A 19505-nucleotide genomic window follows, 5' to 3' on the forward strand; every position below is an offset into this window, starting at 1 on the left:
CATTAAAACAAAATTCAAAATATGATGAACATATTCGTTCATACACATTCTATGATAGATGATGATCGTGTCAATTTATATTGGATGCAAATTATAAATGTTTATGTGTTTTGCTTTATTAGTAAAATCAGGACAACACACACACACACACACACTGATTAACTATTTGAGGTACTTACGTATTAGACGCAAGGCGAAAGTTCTAAAACAACTTAAATGCATTATATATTTTTTTTAAATCAAATATTTTTATCAGCAGTTAGGTTTTCCTACCCGGAAAACCTAACTGTCCTAACCTAAACTAACCTGCCTAGATTAAGTTTGATTAATTAAAAACCAAAGAATGTTCATCTGCCCTATTCTTTCTTTATATAAGTAGCAAGTTAGCAAAGAAGTGTTGTGCGAGCAACACTTCTATGCTAACTTGAATGGCCTTGCTTCTAATACGTAAGTACCCTATTTGATGTAACGGTAAAATCAAACAAAACTTGTTTGAATGTTTTTTTTTATTTTTAATATTACAACGTGCACTACGGATACAGCTTACGTTTCCTAAGAAACAGAAAAATCGATCGCATTGTTTGACATTAATTCAAACAGATTTTTAAAAAATTGATCCATTCGGCTTCAATCATTTAATTTTATTATTTAAATAATTAATTTAAAAAATAACGGAAGGAAAAAATTAATTTTTTTTTCATCCAACAAATTAAATAAAATCCTAGAACATATAACGCCATCTCTTATTGAACATGACAATTGTTTGCGGTGTATCATTGAGATCGATTAGAATATTTATCAGAAAAAAAATTGATTCATTATTTTTTAGAAAATGAAAATTTCGCTTCTTGTTCTTGTAATCGTTTCATTTTTCCAGACATTTTAATACCCAAACGTGCAGCTTTATGACAGGTTATATTTTTATTTTTAGCAAATATCACATTAAAATCTAATGATTTTTTAAGTTTATTTTCATTTTTTATTTCTTCGGATTTTTCGTCGTCAATTTCTTTCTTGAGTTTCTTTTTTCTTTTTTTCTTGGAACAACTTTTATCATTGATTTGTTCAATATCATCGTCGGTTTTGTTCGTTATCGTTCCAGCGCTTACGAAATGTTGATTGTAAACTTTATCTTCTTCTGGATTTTCTTCAATATTATCGTCATTTTTTGAGCAGGATTTTGTTTTAACAATCACTCCAACTGATGTGATTTTATATTCAGGTTTTAAACCTTTACTGGCAACATTATATGCTTCTGCCCACCATTGGTTTTTAATCTGTAAAGAATCGGCTATGCTGAATCCGAGACCACGAGTGTCCATTTGAATATTGGGAACAATTGGTTTTACAATACCATTTTCTTCAGCACCTAATCCTTTACCTTCGCTCCATCCCATATTTTTCATCTGTCGTTTTGCAAAATCCATTTTGATCTTGAAGAATTTTGCATGAAACAAAATAGACACAAACAATTGGATCACCATATATTCTTTACAAAAAAAAAATACACGTGTAAAAATCAATTTCCACAATCATGAACTTGAGCTGTCGAAATATCCCAGCGAATCGCTGTCAGGTTCTTTGTTTATATGCATACAATACCATTTTTGCATTGAAGTTTTTATTTATTTATTTTTTGTTTTTATCTCTACCTCTTTGTTTAAAAATAAAAAATGCCGCCAAATAATTGAAAATCAGTGAATTTTTGATAATAATGGCATCTTCGATATTGGATAAAATCAAGGCAAAGTCCAAAATTCGACGAAAACTTTTAGCCCAACAGGTAGTGACAATGTCTTGATTTTTGAATGTTTCTTAAATTTATAACTTTTTTCCCTTTTTCTAATACATCCATAGTTTGGCCTCGAGAATGTTGATGATTTATCCAGAATTCTTGGTTTCGAAAATGAACGTAAAGCACTGCGAATGAGTAAAGAATGTTCATCGATTCGAAAACATCTTGAAAATTCTAAAGCTAAAGTCCATCATAAATCTAATAATAAGGATTTATGCCCTGATTTACTTGGTAATGTGATTGATGAAGAAACCACCTATACAGATTCTAGTACCTTTTTAAAAGTAACTATGAAAAACAAACAAAAAAATTCATATTTAAAATTGACTTTTTTTAGGGTACTCAATCTGCCAATCCTCATAATGATTATTGTCAACATTTTGTTGACACTGGTCAGCGGCCTCAGAATTTTATTCGCGATGTTGGACTTAACGATCGATTCGAAGAATATCCAAAACTAAAAGAATTGATTCGTTTGAAGGATGAACTTATTCAAAAAACGGCCACTCCGCCTATGTATTTAAAATGTGATCTACGCAAGTTTGATCTCAATGAATTACAAACAAAATTTGATGTTATTCTTATCGATCCTCCATTAGAAGAGTATAAACGAACAAATGGTGTGACTAATGTTGATTTTTGGTCATGGGATGATGTTAGTAAACTTAAAATTGAAGATATTGCCGCATCGCGATCATTTATATTTTTATGGTGCGGTTCATCTGATGGCCTAGATCTTGGCCGTGTTTGTCTTCGTAAATGGGGCTTTCGTCGTTGTGAAGATATTTGTTGGATCAAAACGAATATCGACCAGAAAAAGAAACATACTAAGAATCTAGAACCAAAAGCTCTATTTCAGCGTACCAAAGAACATTGTTTAATGGGAATCAAAGGAACCGTACGACGAAGTACAGATGGCGATTTTATTCATGCCAATGTTGACATTGATCTTATAATTACCGAAGAATTTGAATATGGAAGTTTAAAAAAACCAGATGAAATTTATCATATTATTGAACATTTTTGTTTAGGTAGACGTCGTTTAAATTTATTTGGTCGTGATGATATTATTCGTCCTGGATGGCTTTCTATTGGACCAGCATTAACAAACAGTAATTTTAATGCGGAAACTTATCAAAGTTATTTTAACGGTCCAAATGGTCATCTAACTGGATGTACAGAACGAATTGAAATATTACGACCAAAATCACCGCCACCTAAATTGAATAAAAATTCTGGTGGATCCATACGATCAAATTCACATTATTCGGTGCCAAGAAAAATTCAACGAAATTAATTATTCGTTTTTCGAACTAAGCAAAATAATAATAAAAATGCTACCATAAATGACAATAATAAGTCGACATATTTTGCATTTTTATAATGTAATTAATTCAAAACTAAATAATTATTTAAGCAGATTTTTTCATTTAAAATTCATTGTTTGTTATTATTTTTTTTGGTATGTATTATCACACTTCTCTTTACAAAAAAAAAGGTTCAATAAATAACGTTTATTAAGATTAGAATCATTTTATCCGTTTGTTAGGAAGTTTTTTTTTAAAAAAGTCATGTTACAATTATTAAAATTGAAATTGGCAATTATCATTTTGCTCGTGATCAAATCGAATAGTTTTACATCATCCTTGGATATGATTGGATCAAATCCATATGTAAGTTGTGTAGATAATATTTATTCTTTTTTTACAATTTAAGCTAATTTTTTGTTTTATTTAAGGAAAAATGTAAACAATTGCAACAATTAAAAGTTAAGCCTACTTTATTTGTTGCAACATCTATGCGTGTTCTAATATTTACTGAAGATTTTTATGTATTTGTTTTATCATTCGATTCATTGGATCAAAAAGTACATAAATTGAAATTAGATCATATACCAATGCCATTGTTTAGTGCATATCCATTTGTTTGGTATTATAATCGACCATCAGGCCATACACAAAATATAATGAAAATTAATTATTTTATTGATGAAAACAGAGACGAATGGTTATGCTTTCCATTGAAATTTCAAAAAGACTTGACAATTTCTCCATTTATTTATAATATTCAATCACATAAAAAAGATAAAGGATGGTTATATCCCGATTCAATGTATGAATTACAAGAAATATTCATTGCAACTGATCATAATAATTTTCAATATATTGGAAGACGATCTGTGCTTGGAACAGGTTTTGGATTCCATCGTATACATATTAAAAAAAACTATGAACCTGTTAAGGATTTCAAAAACTCAACATTTTATTCTGTTTGTAAATTTTTAAACACACCTGATAGTGATATTTATTTTCAACCTGGTGTATCATGTGGAGATACTGAAGGTCGTTATGCTGTTGATTGGAATGTGATCACCGGATTTGTTCGAAATAAATTATTTTATATTATTACAAATATCGATGTTCTTATATTCAACGATACAATTTATGATCAACACAATAATCGTATAAAATTAATAAGAAAATCACATGAATCATTTTTTTCCTGTGAATATCATCAAAAACAAAATTCATTTCATTTAATTTATCAAATCAATATTATTCTATTCATAATATCAATAATTTTATTATGTACATATTTACTACTCATTTTAACAAGAATAATTGTTAGAAAATATATTCGAAAGAAATTATTGAAAAAAACTAAATCATCATTAACAAAACAACAAAAATCAAAAATAAAAATAATATCAAGTCGATTGAATTACAAGAATAATTTATTTCAATCATCACAAGATTCAAACAATTCAGATTTAGAAAATATGAGTGAAGAAGAAAGTAAATAAATTGAAAATAAAATTTGATTAATTTTTCAATTACCAATAAACTCATTGTAAATTTAGAAAATTTAATTAGTAAAAAAAAAGATTTTTTTTTAATTGTTTAAAATTGAAATAAAAAGCCAAAAATTTATTTAGAAATCAGTAATTCAGCTTCAAATTAATTAATTGGTGTATTTTTGTAAATAATGTTTTTAAACGGTTCAAATCTATTTATAATGGCAATGATGTTGGCTATTAATATTAATATTGTTTTAGCAAATGATGATGATAATATTTGTAAATCAATGCGTAATAATATTGGAGCGTTTAATATATTCAATGTTGGTTTGACCAAAACGAAAATCATATTGGTAACTCGTGATTTTTATGTATTTGAAATGAATAAAACTGCATTCAATTCAAATAAAAATAAATTATATTTCACTGATCTACCAATACCGATTTCAAAAAAATATCCTAATCTATGGCATAATACTTCATTTCAAGAAATGAAAAATCATATTATCGATATACGAATATTCACCGGTGATGATGGTGAATGGTTATGTTTTATACCGTTAACGGATTATGGAATTGGTTATAATCTTGCAACAACTGAAACAACAACTTTAACCTGGTTTGTTAAAACAAATGTCGCAAATGAAAGATCATTAGGAACAGATGAAGTATATTACAATTATGTGTTTCGTTATCAAAATGTAACAAATCATTCAAGGGGCTTACAGTTTAACAAAGATTTAATTAGCGATGGTAGAATAGAATTTGCAAAAAAGGTTAATCTAATGTATGATTGGTCAAGTTTGTGTTTAAATTTGAATAATGAAATATATTTTGGTACATATTGGTGTGAAAACAAATCGGTCGATTGGAATATTACAGGAGGTTTTACTATTGATAATTATTTCTATTTACTTGGAAAAGATTTTGTCTATTCATTTGAGAAAGCGGCATTTTTGGATAAAAAAAAATCATTCAAATTTGAAAAGCAACAATATCGATCATTTATTTATTGTAAAGGTGATATTGTCTCCAAGTCATATAGCAAAATTATTTGGATTATATTATTACTTATTTTATTGTTGCTAATAATACTATGTATTTTACTTTTTGTCAAAATTCGTCGAAGACGTTATATTCGAAAATCACAACCACCATCCAAAAAGGTAGAAGAAAAAATACAGCCAATCAAAACGATGAATGAAAAGAATCAAATGAAAGAAACAAGTCAAAAGATTGCATTGATTCAAAAAATTGATGAAAAAAGTCAAAAGATTCAATTGATTCAAAAAATTGATGAAAAAAGCAAAAAAATTAATGAAAAAAGTAAAAAAATTTCATTGAATCCAAAAACGAATGAAACAAGTCAAAAAGATTTAGGAAAACAATCTAAAACAACAATAGGATCATTGAGAAAAGATAAAAGTAAATTATTTTCCGAAATACCACCATCAATAATATCAAAATTATCAAGATCGGATTATGCTGGTGGATCAAGTACAGTATCTGAATCAATCAATCCTAGATCAAATATTCAGAAACTTTCTACAATAGAACCTTCTGCAATATCATGTCCGTCTGTATTTCCGTCTACCGCCGCTGAAAGTAATAGGTTTGTGTAGCATAAAATTTCAAACAGCAAAAATGAATTTTAAATTTTTTTTTTCCAAAATTGATTGATGAGTAAATGAAAATTAAAAAAAGGAAGAAAAAAAATTAATTTCCATTTTGCGTATATATTTATTGATTGCAAAAAAAAAGAAAACAAAAACAGAAAATAAAGAAATGATCTCTTAATTCGATTAGAAATCATTATTTATCGATCATTATTTGTTGACAATCAGTATAGTCAGTCAGTCAGTTATTTTTTATTCCTTTGATTAATATCGATAACCAGGAAAAAAAATCATTGAATCCAATTTATCACAATTAATGTTTTGACATTTTCTTTTGACACTATCCATTTGGGAAAACCATTCACACAATCATTTGATCATTTTTTTCTAAATAAGAAACTTTCTGACAATTTTCTTATTCGAAGACTGAATCATTTGCATTGATAATGGCATTGATAAGAGATTCCTTGGATCGGTTTTTTTTTGAAAAAAAATTTTTAATTGATAAAATACGTTATTCTTGAAACAATAACTGGTATCACATTCATTTGATTCAATATAATGATAAATGATAAAAAAAGAAATAAAAAAAACGACCGAAAAATAAATTATCAATCCAATCAAGTTAAATCAATTTGGCATGACTGTGGTGGTGGTGTTGGTAATGTCTATGATGATCGTTCGTTCGTTCGTTTATTTTTTCGTTGTTGATACCATTTTCTTGAATTAAGTTCTCGAATCGAATTTCATTCATTCGAATAGGAAAAAATTAGAGAACCTGTAAATCAGCCAACATTCAAACACAGAAAAAAAAGTAGACGGGTTAGTACTAACCCATTTGGGTTGGGAATCAAAAATAACCTTTAATAACCCAAATGGGTTAGTACTAACCAGAGGATTCCATAACCTATTCGGGTTAATACTAACCCTGTATGATTCCTGGCAATTTTCGTTGCAACGATTGTTTAATCGATCTATCGAATCTACAATCGATAGTCTCGCCCAATTTTTCCTCCTTTTCATCCTCCTCCAATTAATTATTTCCTCTTTTCACCCTCCTCCAATTAATTAAATCCCATATTAATTAAAATTAAATTGATTTTATTAAAATAATCAATTGAATTAAAAATAAAATTAGTTTATATTTTATCTTCCAATTGTACTCGTCTTTTCGTGCTATTCATCGCTATTCACAAGTGAATGTCCGAATTCCAATGATAATCCTAAGACAGTTCATCAATGTCCAATATGCGATTGAGACCAATGTTTATGATCCATATCTCGCTCCAGCGAATGACTTTTCGACATGTTAGTGAATACATGATGGAAAAAATATAAGTCGTCAGTTTGTTCATTTCATTCAATTACATACCATTCATTATCAATCAATGTCAAGTGTGCATTTCAAATGCGAATATTTGACTGATTTAATCATATTTGTCGATCGTTTTGTTGGTTACAAAATTTCAGTCGGCATCAAATTCAATAGGAAATAGCTCAGACCATGTTCCCTAACCCTGATCCTAATCTAACCTAGCCTATTGTTGAACATTGCCAAACTATTCTTGAATCAGATGCCGATGAACAATGAAACCAACAAATCAATCTAGAACAGTGATTCTCAACCTTTTTGTTGTCGCGGCACAATTTTAGAATTTTTGAATATATAACAGTTGCATTTTCAGAATTTCGCGGCACACTAAAGTGCCGCGGCACACTGGTTGAGAATCACTGATCTAGAACATGATAATCAGTCGAATCAGTTGTTTTGACTATCAATTGTAGTCACCGTGTCAACAATTAAAATACATCGATCCAGCCAATAATTTTATTTGAGGCCATGTATTTTCAATCGAAGTCAATGTTTAAAATAGGAAAAATTATAACATCGACTAAAAAAACAACTCACATTAAGAAAAGTTCGAAATTGAATGATGTGAATTCGAATATTCAAAACTTGTTCAAAGAAAGAAAAGGCGCCAAATCAATTAAAAAACAATGAGAACGGAAAATTTACCATAAAATGAAGAAGAATTCTGCAAGTGCTTATAAAAGTCACATTTATCTTATAGAGATTTTCCAATGTATCAATCAATATTTGTTCTTGCATCACACAGCCAATTCAATTCAAGCAAAATAAAAATAAAAACTTGAAAATTTTAAATAAGCAAATTGATCATATTGTTTCAAAAAACTGAGAATTATTTCAGCGAAAATTTTTCAATTCTAACAGATTTCCGACAAAAATACAAAATATCTCAGGAAAATATTCATCGACATGTCTCATCAGAAAAGCGATTTTATTGGTTTCATCAATTACCTCACTTTTTTCTAAGCTTTTTTAGGACTTAGCGATGTTTTCTATGATGTTAGCACACTCCCATTTCTCATCAAATAGTGATTGGATCATCTGAACTAATCTATTATCATTGCTTGATAATGAAAATGAAAATTAACAATTAAAATATTGTTTTAATGACTAAATTAATCATTGCAATTTATTCTAACCTATTCGGGATAGTACTAACCATTATTCTAACCTATTCGGGTTAGTAATAGCCCAAGATACTAACCTTTTCGGGTTAGTACCATTTCAAGATACTAACCTTTTCGGGTTCGTACTAACCTTTTGCTAACCTAAATTGAAGAGTACTAACCCGAAAAGGTTAGTATCTTGAGATGGTAATAACCCTAATAGGTTAGTATTTTGGGCTATTACTAACCCGAATAGGTTAGAATAATGGTTAGTACTAACCATTATGGGATATCTTTAACCTGAATGGGTTAGTACTAATCATTTTGGGTTAGTAATAACCCAAAATACTAACCTATTCGGGTTAGTACTAACCTTACTTTTTTTTCTGTGAACATAGAAATTCTCAATGGAATTCCATTGCCAGGAATAAAAATCATCAAAACGTCATCAAATAATCTGAACAGAACAGAACAGAACGAACAAAAAAAAATCGATCCAAATTAAGCTTATTTTTGATAGCAGATTGTCAAAATACATTGTAAACGTATAAACGATATAACTATTTTTTTTGTTTTGGCCTGGTGACGAAATCTCTTAGGTTAATAATAAATGGCTAAATAGAGAATGGTCAAAAGAAGAGAATTCTGCCTCTCAACATTATTATTATTCATTCGATTCTGAATGGAGCAAAAAGAAAAAAGAAATTCATTCAAAACTAATCTAATTCATGAATCGAACCAATGAAAAATAATCAACAACAACAAAAAAGTAACTGCATAACTTCATTACACACACACAAAAAATACTACTACTTTCTTTCTTTCGATCAATCTGTAATCAAATTTTTAAATTTTATTTTTGGTAAAAACTAAATTTATTGAATCACATCTAACTGATGATTATTTCATTCATTCACTTTTTCTCTTTATGTGACACAACCGAAAGAATATTTTTGTTGATTCAATTTTCTTTTTTTTCATTGTTCATTCATTCATTTATTTATTTAATTCCTGTTTCATGACACATGATTGTCTTAACAATGATAATTTCTATCAACGTATAGAGAGACAAACAGAAATATAGTTCCAAAAAAAAATAGTTCCAAAATTCAATTCATTTATTTCGACTTTTGTTTTTCTGTTCATCGAAATCTACAATCGGTTGGTGGTTCTGAACTTTCACCAAATACACATACTTTTATTCAACAAAAAGTGGGCAAAATTGGTTTTTGTCCTTATGGTGAATTCACACTATATAATATTTGTCTGTATGTACGGTATACCGAGCTAAACATTCATTTATTTATTCCATCTTTTTTCTCCTGTTTTTCAAAGGAGAGAGAGAATGAAAAAAAAACAAAACCAGAACCCAAAAACAAAACAAGAAAAAACCGTAGATCGTAAATTCAATTTATAACTTGTCAAATTAAGCCTTAGAGTAATGAATAATTAGATCATTTGATGAATATTTTTGTTTCTCGAGCTACTGTTTTCTATTATATCATCTGTTCATAGCATCGTAGAATTGTAGATATTGTTTGATCACACATTGTTTGATTGTCAATTTTTTTCGGTTAAGGGGGAGGAGATTTGAATTTTGGTTTCAAAATTCAAAAAAAAAATCATCTATATTTGTTCACATTGATAAATGTAGCAGATGATTTCTTTTTTTATGTAAATTCCAATGGAAGGTGACAAGCAAGAAACAAAATGTCATTGATTTCTATCATTGCGGAAAAAAATGTCACTTTTATTTTCTTCATCGAACACAAAAAAGTAAACTTTGAATTTTGGTTTTTCACATCAATTTTTTTTGCGGATTTGATTTCGTACCGGTATAGTTTTGTTTTCATTTCATCTTTAACTTTTGCAAATTTCATTATTTGCCTCCGCCTTTATTTGATTTTTTTTTCTCGATTAGGTTTTATTTTTCTCGTTTGGTAATACACCACCACCAACATCAATATACACATCAAAAACAAGCACATCAAGTAGTATACCCAATGGATATTAATACCAACCCAATTTCGCCAGTATTCAACATTTCGCCAGTATTCAACATTGGCCATAGACAAATCAATGAATGAATGAATGAATGAAATACGCTCCACCCGTTTTATATATAAAAAATGATGATTACCGCTATATTTTCTATATCGCGTTCTATTGTGGCTAAAAAAACATCAAAGTTTTATTTGGGCGATCGTTCACTTTTAGGCCGAATCAAAACAATGAAAAGAAAAGAAAAAGGAAAAATTCTTCATTTCATTCAACATCAGTTCAGACAACATCAATAAAGTTATTATTATGAAGTAATATAAAGAATGAAAAAGAAGAAGAAAAAGAAGAAGAAAAACAATTTTCTGTTGTTGATGACAATGAACTATTATCAGATAGAAATTATCATTGTGATTTTATTATTGAAACGTATAAAATGATTGGTTTTTGGATGAAAATATTTCTTCTTCTTCTTTTTTTTTTTTTGAAACATCACTGAATTGAAATTGTTTGTGAATCGTTTTTTAATATATTTCTGTTTGTTTGTCATAATACGAACAAAGTTAATTACAATTACAAAAAACAAAAAGTTAATTTGTGCAATAATTATTGATTTTTTTTCTGTTGTTGTTATAATTTTTTTTTTCATCGTTACAAATAGGTATGTAAATTATTTTATCTTATTTTTGGTTTTGATTTTGTCTTTTTTTTTGGCATTCTTTTTGTTTGAATTTCTTTGACATACAGAATTTAATCATTAAAATTGAAATTCCATTAATAGATTTGATTGATTCAATTTTTTTTCCCAAAAAAACCCTTTTTGGTTTGTTTGTTTGTTTTTTGTTCAAATAAACAATTTTCAATTCAATAAGTTTCCGGTCATAGGAAATACATTTGTTTAATGTAGAAATTAGAAATATTTGTTTGAAAAGTTTTTTGTTTTGTTGATAATTTCAACTACGGAAATGTAATCTGTCATTGTCTGATCCATTAGAATGTTTTGTTATCATTGTCCACCGACACTTGCTACAACGATTGGTTCAACAGAAACTGCTTCTGCTGCTGCTGCTTCTGTAACAACTGGATCGACACACTCTAATCATCATTCTCATTCTCATCAACAACATCAGAATCATCATCATCATCAATCCAATTCAAACGCTCAACAACAACATAATCATCATCAACAACAACAACAAAATTCATCACCGACCGCATCTATTTCAGCAGCAACAGCAGCAGCAGCAGCCGCTGCAGCCGCTGCCGCAATGTCAAATACAAGCCTTTCAACATTATCAACACTTTATTCGGCTGCTGGTGCATCGCAATGTAAGTAAATTTTATTTATTATCGCACAAATGCCTTCGGGCAGCGTGTGTTTAATAAAATTTATTATTATTATTAAGTAAATTTTATTTTAAATTTCAAAGAAATAAAATGATGACGATAATAATTGAATTTTGTCACAAAAAAAATCTGATGAATAGAAATTTTCAAACCTTTAATGCTATTAGAAAGAAAAAAAAAGAAAATTATTTTTTTCAAATGAAAAAAAAACTTAAATGAATTTCATTGTAATCAACAGCAAAAATCCAGAAAAAAATGGATGTTTTATTGATGATGATTAAGAATACATATCGGGTTACAATTTTACACAACAATTTTTTTTCTTTATCAAAAAAATTTGTCAAATCAACGAAATCAACTGTTTTTTCACAACAAACAACAAACAAAATTAAGGAGCTTAAAACAAAATTTTGTTTCAATTGATGTCAGCAACAACAAAAAAAAAAAAAAATGATTGCATCTTCCATTAAAATGGTTTGGAAATTTGATCTACTTGGGGTATTGTACATCTTGGATTCATGAAAGGGGGGAGAAAAACGAAAGTGGAAAAAATTTTAATTTAATTTAATTGAAAAAAAACCCTCACCATTGTTATCACCATTCATCAACAGCTTTTTTATTTATTTATTTATCGATTGTTAACATTGTCATCATTTTTGATGATGATGTTGAATTTTTTTCAAATCGAAATTCTAGACCCCCCGAAAAATAGTGAAAAGAAAATAATTTTTGCTTAAAATTTTTTTTCTGCAGATTCATCATTCAGTTCGATGTATGGTTCAAATGTTGATGGATCGGATGAAGCATTTATTCGTCGAAAACAACGTAGAAATCGTACAACATTTAGCGTACAACAATTGGAAGAATTGGAAAAAGCATTTGCCCAAACACATTATCCTGATGTGTTTACTCGAGAAGGTATACGATTCGTTTCATTTGAATATCTTATCATTCATTAAACTTTTGATTGAATTGTAATTCATTTTTTTTTAATTTTGTTGGTAAACATAGATTTAGCAATGAAAATTAATCTAACTGAAGCAAGAGTACAAGTTTGGTTTCAAAATCGAAGAGCAAAATGGCGTAAATCTGAACGTCTTCGTAAAGAACGTGAAACAAATGGTAATGATGATCATTTATTGGATATAGGATCACAATCACCAACTATTAATATTGATGTAGCATCAGCTGAAATGAGTTCGACACCTAGTACAAGTCCTGATACGAATGATCTAAAAAATACAGATCGTTTATTGACCGCGGATGATCATTCATTAATACGAAACAAAATTAAATCGGATGATGAAAATCATACACCAACTAATGATTTATCAATAATCAAACATAAACAATCAAATTTTCCAATAAGTTCATTGATTGCAAATAATAATCGAACTAATAGTGTTAATGATTTTGGTCAATCATCATTTATTTCATCGATTAAACATCCTTTTTATCAAGGCGGTGTTCATTCATTATTTGATCGTAGTCCATTTTTTCGTGAAATTTCAATGTCTCCTCATTTTTCAGTTCCAACATTCAATTCAATACAAAATTCGCTGTTTGCCAGTGCATTTAATAACACTGGAAATGATAAGTAAGCATTGTTTGTTAATCTTTCAATGTTTTTTTTTCATTTCGCAGCTTATATTTTATTTCTTATTGATAATTAGAACGGGATTTAGCCAATCAAATTTTGACAATATGTTAAATGCAGCAGCTATGGCAGCTGTAACTGGACATAATTCTGGTTGTACACGATTTTCGGCAACAATTCCACCTTTATTTATGGCAGCAGCAACAGCACCAACAACATCATCATCATCAACAACAACAGCATCATCAATTTCATCTTCACATACTTCAAACAATCAATCTAATTCACCATCAATTTCACAATTTTCACCAAATAGTCATCATCATAATAATAATCATAATAATCATCCATTTTTACCATTTTCTACATCATCAATTAAACCAACAATCAATAATGATATTCTGCGATCATCTTTAGATCAACAACAACAACAACAACAACAACTTTATAGACGGACATTATTATGCCAAAATGGTGATAATAATGCTGATAAATCACCACCACCTATAACCAATATTACAACTGAAACAACAAATTCAAATCCAAAATAATAATAATTTTAAAAAAAACTTTAAAAATGACTTTATAGATTTTTAGTATTTATTAAAAATATTAATTTTAAAAAAAATATTCCAAATAGAAATTGAATAAAAACAAAAACGTTGTTTTATTCCTCTAACTGTTTTTATATTTAAATGATAAAATCTTATAAATAACTTTTTTTTGGTTCTTGGAAACAATTAATTTCCCATTTAATTTGACCATTATAATGATGTTTGACCATCAAAAAACATCATTATAATATAAAAAATATTAATGATGATTTTGATAGATTTAAACATACAAACAAATAAAGAAAAAAGAATAATTATCATTGTGATGATGATAACTATTTTGTCCACCATTTGGAATATAAAAGAGAGAGAGAGAGAGAGAGAGAGAGAGAGAGAGAGAGAGAGAGAGAGAGAGAGAGAGAGAGAGAGAGAGAGAGAGAGAGAGAGAGAGAGAGAGAGAGAGAGAGAGAGAGAGAGAGAGAGAATGATAAAAATGAAATATATTTCTATAAATAACAATGGTAATTAATTTTAATGATTGAATAAAATTGTGTTGATAATATGTCATTATTGCTTTGTTTTGATTTTTTTGATGTTTGTTGTTGTTGTTGTTGCTGGTGGTGAAAAAAAAATCATCATTATCATCAATAAATCTTATGTAATTCATAACGAATGAATAAATAAAGTTATAATTGAAACATAGAGATATCGTTAACGAATTTGTGCCTAAAACCATATGAGAGAGAGACAGAAAAAAAAACATATTATGTTTGGTAAAATTTGCTTGTTATCGTTGATTCATTAGTCATTGTAGAATAATATTCTCGACCAAACAAACAAACCAAAAAAATGGATCCAATTGAATTCAAACATTACCTTATTACTATTATGCTTTTTTATTTCAATTTTGTTTTGTTTTGTTTTTCCTTTTTAGTTCAACCAAATTTTTTTTCTATGTACCAATTTTTGTCAAAATTATCATCATTATTATTTTGAATTGCCCTCTAGGCCCGTGTCAATCTTTTGGTTTTCACTTACATTCAGTGAAATGAAGTTCACAATGGGAAAGAATAATGAAATACATTTGAATGAAACTTATTCAAAGAATTTCACCTAACAACAATAACAATAATAATGATGATGATGATAATCACAAAAGAGAAATCTAATTCCAAAAAAGAAAAATAGTGTGAAATGAAATTGAAATCACATCACCATCGATGATTTCATTTTGACTTTTATGTCGATGGTGTTTTGTTGAATCAATGCGGTCGATTTCATTCGGGATTTTTTTCTTTTCTTTCTTTCATTATTATCATTTTGCAAATATTATTGTTTAGTTAGTGTTTTCTCTCTCACTCTCTTGCTGATGACAAAAAAAAATCCACCGTATTTTGTGTTTGAGTTTTTTTTATGGATCATTGTGCATCGATTCTTCTGAATACTTTTCTCTATATTTGAATTTCGTTTAGTTTGATATTGAGTCAATGAGAATAGGTTCATGTCCCTAGTGAGTGATTAACATTCGATTTTCATTGTATCATCATCATCATCATCATCATCGACTGGACCTATTCATCGTCAACATCGAATGATGATGATGATGATTGTTTCATAATTAACACTATATTCAAACCAAAAAATTTTCGATTCAATGTATGATGTTTGAATGATCCGAAAATCAAAAGAACACAAAAGAAAAACTAAACCAAAATTATAAGAATCTCTTTTTCGTTATTCGTGAAGAAAGTAGAATGAATTTGTGATTATTATTATTATTTGACTTGACTTGACTTTAGATGAATCCCAATGTGAACAAATTATTTAATGATAATAAACTCATTTTTATCTCTCTTCGCTCTCTCTCTCTCTTAGTTTATATTATTATTATGTTTATTTGTTAATAAAATTACTTTATTCAACAATGAACGTACGCACACTATTATTATTATTATTATTCTGTATTTTGGAACCTTAATGTCATTATCGTTTTCTCTCTCTCTCTCTCTCCCAAGATTCCAGTTGATGTTAATTACAAGAATAACAAAAACAAAAAAACGAGAAATGTTTTCTTTCTCTCGTTTCATTCAACAACAAAAAAAAAGCTTGATTCACATTGAATTAAAAGCAAAACAAAAAGAGAAAAATGTGCAATCAAACTGGGAATTCTATTTATTTTTCAGGCAAAAACAAAATTAAATAATTTGACTATTTTTTTTTTTTTTGGATGCAATGCATCATCATTTCATTTCATACTATAACTAGGTTAATAGATTAACTACCATTCACTAAACAAAATTATTATTTTTTTTTTCTCAAAATATAAAATATTCAAATCAATTCTTTATATTCTTTGATCATTATATTAATCAGATGAATGTTTTTTGTTGTTGTTGTTGTTTTGGACATTAATATCATAATTGATTCTATGAAAATTGATTTATAATGATGATGGAGAATGGATTGCATACACCATAAACATCAACACAACAACAAAACTCAAATGATTCAGAATGAAATTCTATATAAATAAAAATGATAATGAAAGAAAACAAAATAAAAGATAATAATATTATTATTATCATTAATGAAGTTTACTATTTTCAAACATCGGCAACCAAACAATCAATAATAATAATGATAATAAGAAAAGGAAAAAAAAATTATCAATTTTATTTATTCATACGATCGAATAGATTTGAACTTTTATTCTTGTTGTTGTTTGTATGTCTACAAACAGTATAAGTGAGTGTGTGCATGTGTTTTAGTCTATTTCGTTCAAATTAAATCTATAGAATCTAATGAATATCTAATGATTCTCACATTCATTCATTCAATATGACTTTTTTATTCACAATCTACGAAAATATAATTATATGGAATTGGAAAATAAAATAAAATAAATTTCTTCATTTGTTAAATTAATAAGCAAATGATTGTGTTTGGTGTGTGTGCGAGATAGAGAGAATATAGGGAATTTGAATTACGAAAAAACAAAATAGAAAGCTTGATCTATTGTGTTTGTTTTTTTTTACTGATGTGTGATCGTAAAAAGATTCTGATATACATGATGGTGGCCAAGGTTAAATTGCATATGGTGCATGCATGTGTGAGAATAATGATGATGATGGTGACGGCGTCAACAATGTTAATTGAAAACAAATCTAATTTACATTTTTGCAAATTTATTTTTGTTCATTAACTTTTTTATTTTCGAAGAATAATTTTCATTCTCGAAAGATTTTTTCTATTTTTATCCGTAAATGTTGTTATCCCAATTCAAGATTTTTTTTTTTGTTGTTTGAAATCGATAACGATCAAAACAAAGAAACATCGACAATCGACATTGCCTTGAGCATTGTTCTAATGATTCTTGTTGAATCATTGTTGAACAACAACAACAACAACAACACGATAATTTAAGTTCAATTCAAAAACATTTTCAACAAACAAAAAAAAATGATAAACAATCAGAATGAAAAACAAGAATTTTTCCTTTTTTTACTCGGGCAATATTGTTGATTTGAAAAGATGCTTTTTTTTCTTCAACATAGTTATCGTTGAAATCAACTTTTGATGATTATATTATTCATTTTTTTTATTGAAAATTTTTTTCCATTTCTGATCAATTTTGTTGTTGAAATTGTCGAATTGATATGAATAAAATATAGAATTTATTATATGTATCGAATGTCTGGAGAGAGAGAGAAACGATTCTTCTTCTTCTTTTTTCCATCATTTTTGTTTGATAACCAAGACCAGAAAAATTTAATGTAATATTGAAAATATCATCATCATCATCGTCAACATTGAATAATCTAATAATTTACAAATGGCGGCAATGGTAATGTATAATTAATGAGAAAAACATTATCATCATCATCATCATTTCAAACAATTTTCATCATCGATCATTCATTCATATTGAATTTGATAGAAATGTCAATATTGAAAATATTCTATGTAGATATTTTTTGTGTCCGTTCAAAGTGTTATATATATGCACAACCGAATTAAAAAACAACAAAAAAAAATGGAAAATTGAAGAAATCAACGGAAAAAAAAGGGAAAAGAAAATTAAATTTAAATGATCAAGTTGAAATGTCATTAATAATTAAATTGTTTCGACTAACAAAAAACAAAACAAGACAAGAACAAAATACAAGATATACTGCGATTCTTTTGCCCATTTTGTTTTTTTTTTTGTTTTGTTTCACATTCTATTAGCATCCTATCCAATTGAATTCACAGTGTGTTCCGAATAGTAGAAAAAGCAGAATACAAATAAAAACAGAAAACAGTTGGTTCAGGATATACTTTATCCATCAAACAAACCTACATACAGACGGCTGTATATCAAACACCAATGTATGGCAAAGGAAAACGAAAGGAAAAAAATTTGATTAAATATTGGACGGTAGGACTACATTCATACAGACGGTATGCATGTATTATCAAAATCTAATTATGCATATGATAGATTTGTTTTATTAGTTTTTGTTAGTTTATGAATGAATGAATGAATGAATTTTTGCTGTCAGAACTATAGTGAATAATTCTAGTGTAATAATAATTACATTTTTGTTAATTTCAAATTAACGCGTTCGCTACCGGAGATTTCGAAAAACACATAGAACTACAGCAAATAAACGACGCATATATGCGTCGCTGGTAGCGAACGCGTTAATATAATTAATAATTTTTTTTTGTAAAATTTTTTTTAGTTATTGTTGTTCATTTGTAATTAAAAAGAAAGAAAATCTTGATTGCAGAAGTAAATTGAATTGAAGAATTTTGATGATGATGAAAAATAAAAATTGAAAAATTACCTTCCGGGCATTTCGGTTGATGTACGAAAATTAATTGTCACATTTTCATCATCATCATCATCATGTCATGCAGGACAAATCAAATCAAAAGAAACAACAGCAAAAAAAAACGTAATAAAATTTTCGAATCCAGATGTGTCTCCAAAATTCTAAATAGTGAAAAGAGAGAAAGAGAGGAAAAGAAAATTCATTCAGTTGGCAGTTATACCATGGGCCATGAAACTGAAAAAAAATCCAGTCAATCATATTCTTAAATTAATCAATTTTTGTTACATTAGTCAAACTGAAGAATAAGAGATGTGAATGTGAATGATGATGGAAATTTGATCTTGAACGTGATTCTTTAACTTGACATACGTACATTTGATGATGATGATGATGTGAAATTAAATAAAAGTCTAAGCAGAAAATAAAAATTTTCATAGTAAAATAATAAATTATATTAATTGTTAATCATATTATTATTATTATTATTATTATTATTTCTATCATCATCA

The 19505-nt window shown here is 27.9% G+C and overlaps 5 protein-coding genes and 1 long non-coding RNA gene across 9 annotated transcripts; 4 read left to right on the forward strand and 2 right to left on the reverse strand.

Annotated features, from left to right (window-relative positions):
• Positions 1–620: 620 nt before the first annotated feature.
• Positions 621–1484, reverse strand: LOC113794403 (G patch domain-containing protein 4). Its single transcript, XM_027344526.2, has one exon. The coding sequence runs from the start codon at positions 1482–1484 to the stop codon at positions 819–821; it is 666 nt and encodes a 221-aa protein (XP_027200327.2). The 3' UTR covers positions 621–818.
• Positions 1485–1640: 156 nt separating this feature from the next.
• Positions 1641–3099, forward strand: Mettl14 (methyltransferase like 14). Its single transcript, XM_027344524.2, has 3 exons — positions 1641–1783; positions 1858–2079; positions 2133–3099. The coding sequence occupies exons 1-3, from the start codon at positions 1715–1717 to the stop codon at positions 3090–3092; spliced, it is 1251 nt and encodes a 416-aa protein (XP_027200325.2). The 5' UTR covers positions 1641–1714; the 3' UTR covers positions 3093–3099.
• A 21-nt stretch (positions 3100–3120) lies between these two features.
• On the forward strand, positions 3121–4733 carry LOC113794351 (uncharacterized). 3 transcript variants are annotated; one of them, XM_075821362.1, is made up of 3 exons: positions 3121–3257; positions 3345–3468; positions 3534–4733. In XM_075821362.1, exons 1-3 carry the CDS (start codon positions 3142–3144, stop codon positions 4596–4598), a joined length of 1305 nt encoding a protein of 434 aa, XP_075677477.1. In that variant the 5' UTR covers positions 3121–3141; the 3' UTR covers positions 4599–4733. The 3 variants fall into 3 exon arrangements, with proteins under 3 accessions (XP_075677477.1, XP_075677478.1, XP_027200271.2); XM_075821363.1 differs by having other exon boundaries at positions 3131–3257; positions 3323–3468; XM_027344470.2 differs by having other exon boundaries at positions 3156–3257; positions 3318–3468.
• Positions 4731–6312, forward strand: LOC113794350 (uncharacterized). The gene has a single exon (XM_075821361.1). It carries the CDS (start codon positions 4781–4783, stop codon positions 6212–6214), a length of 1434 nt encoding a protein of 477 aa, XP_075677476.1. The 5' UTR covers positions 4731–4780; the 3' UTR covers positions 6215–6312.
• A 980-nt stretch (positions 6313–7292) lies between these two features.
• LOC142645344 (uncharacterized) lies at positions 7293–8852 on the reverse strand. Its single transcript, XR_012846510.1, has 2 exons — positions 7581–8852; positions 7293–7505 (listed from the first exon to the last, which is right to left on the reverse strand). It is a non-coding gene; the product is annotated as an uncharacterized LOC142645344 (long non-coding RNA).
• A 1053-nt stretch (positions 8853–9905) lies between these two features.
• Positions 9906–14201, forward strand: LOC113794349 (uncharacterized). 2 transcript variants are annotated; one of them, XM_075821432.1, is made up of 7 exons: positions 9906–9923; positions 10605–11342; positions 11676–12010; positions 12782–12946; positions 13040–13150; positions 13211–13625; positions 13702–14201. In XM_075821432.1, exons 3-7 carry the CDS (start codon positions 11677–11679, stop codon positions 14174–14176), a joined length of 1500 nt encoding a protein of 499 aa, XP_075677547.1. In that variant the 5' UTR covers positions 9906–9923; positions 10605–11342; position 11676; the 3' UTR covers positions 14177–14201. The 2 variants fall into 2 exon arrangements, with proteins under 2 accessions (XP_075677547.1, XP_027200269.2); XM_027344468.2 differs by lacking the exon at positions 9906–9923 and having other exon boundaries at positions 10593–11342; positions 13040–13625.
• The last annotated feature ends 5304 nt before the right edge of the window (positions 14202–19505 follow it).

The sequence above is a fragment of the Dermatophagoides pteronyssinus genome, unplaced genomic scaffold, assembly GCF_027571235.1.
Source record: "Dermatophagoides pteronyssinus isolate colony J.1.1.1.1 unplaced genomic scaffold, Derpt_VIB-CSIC_2022.12 sq0010, whole genome shotgun sequence".
NCBI classification, from domain to species: domain Eukaryota; kingdom Metazoa; phylum Arthropoda; class Arachnida; order Sarcoptiformes; family Pyroglyphidae; genus Dermatophagoides; species Dermatophagoides pteronyssinus.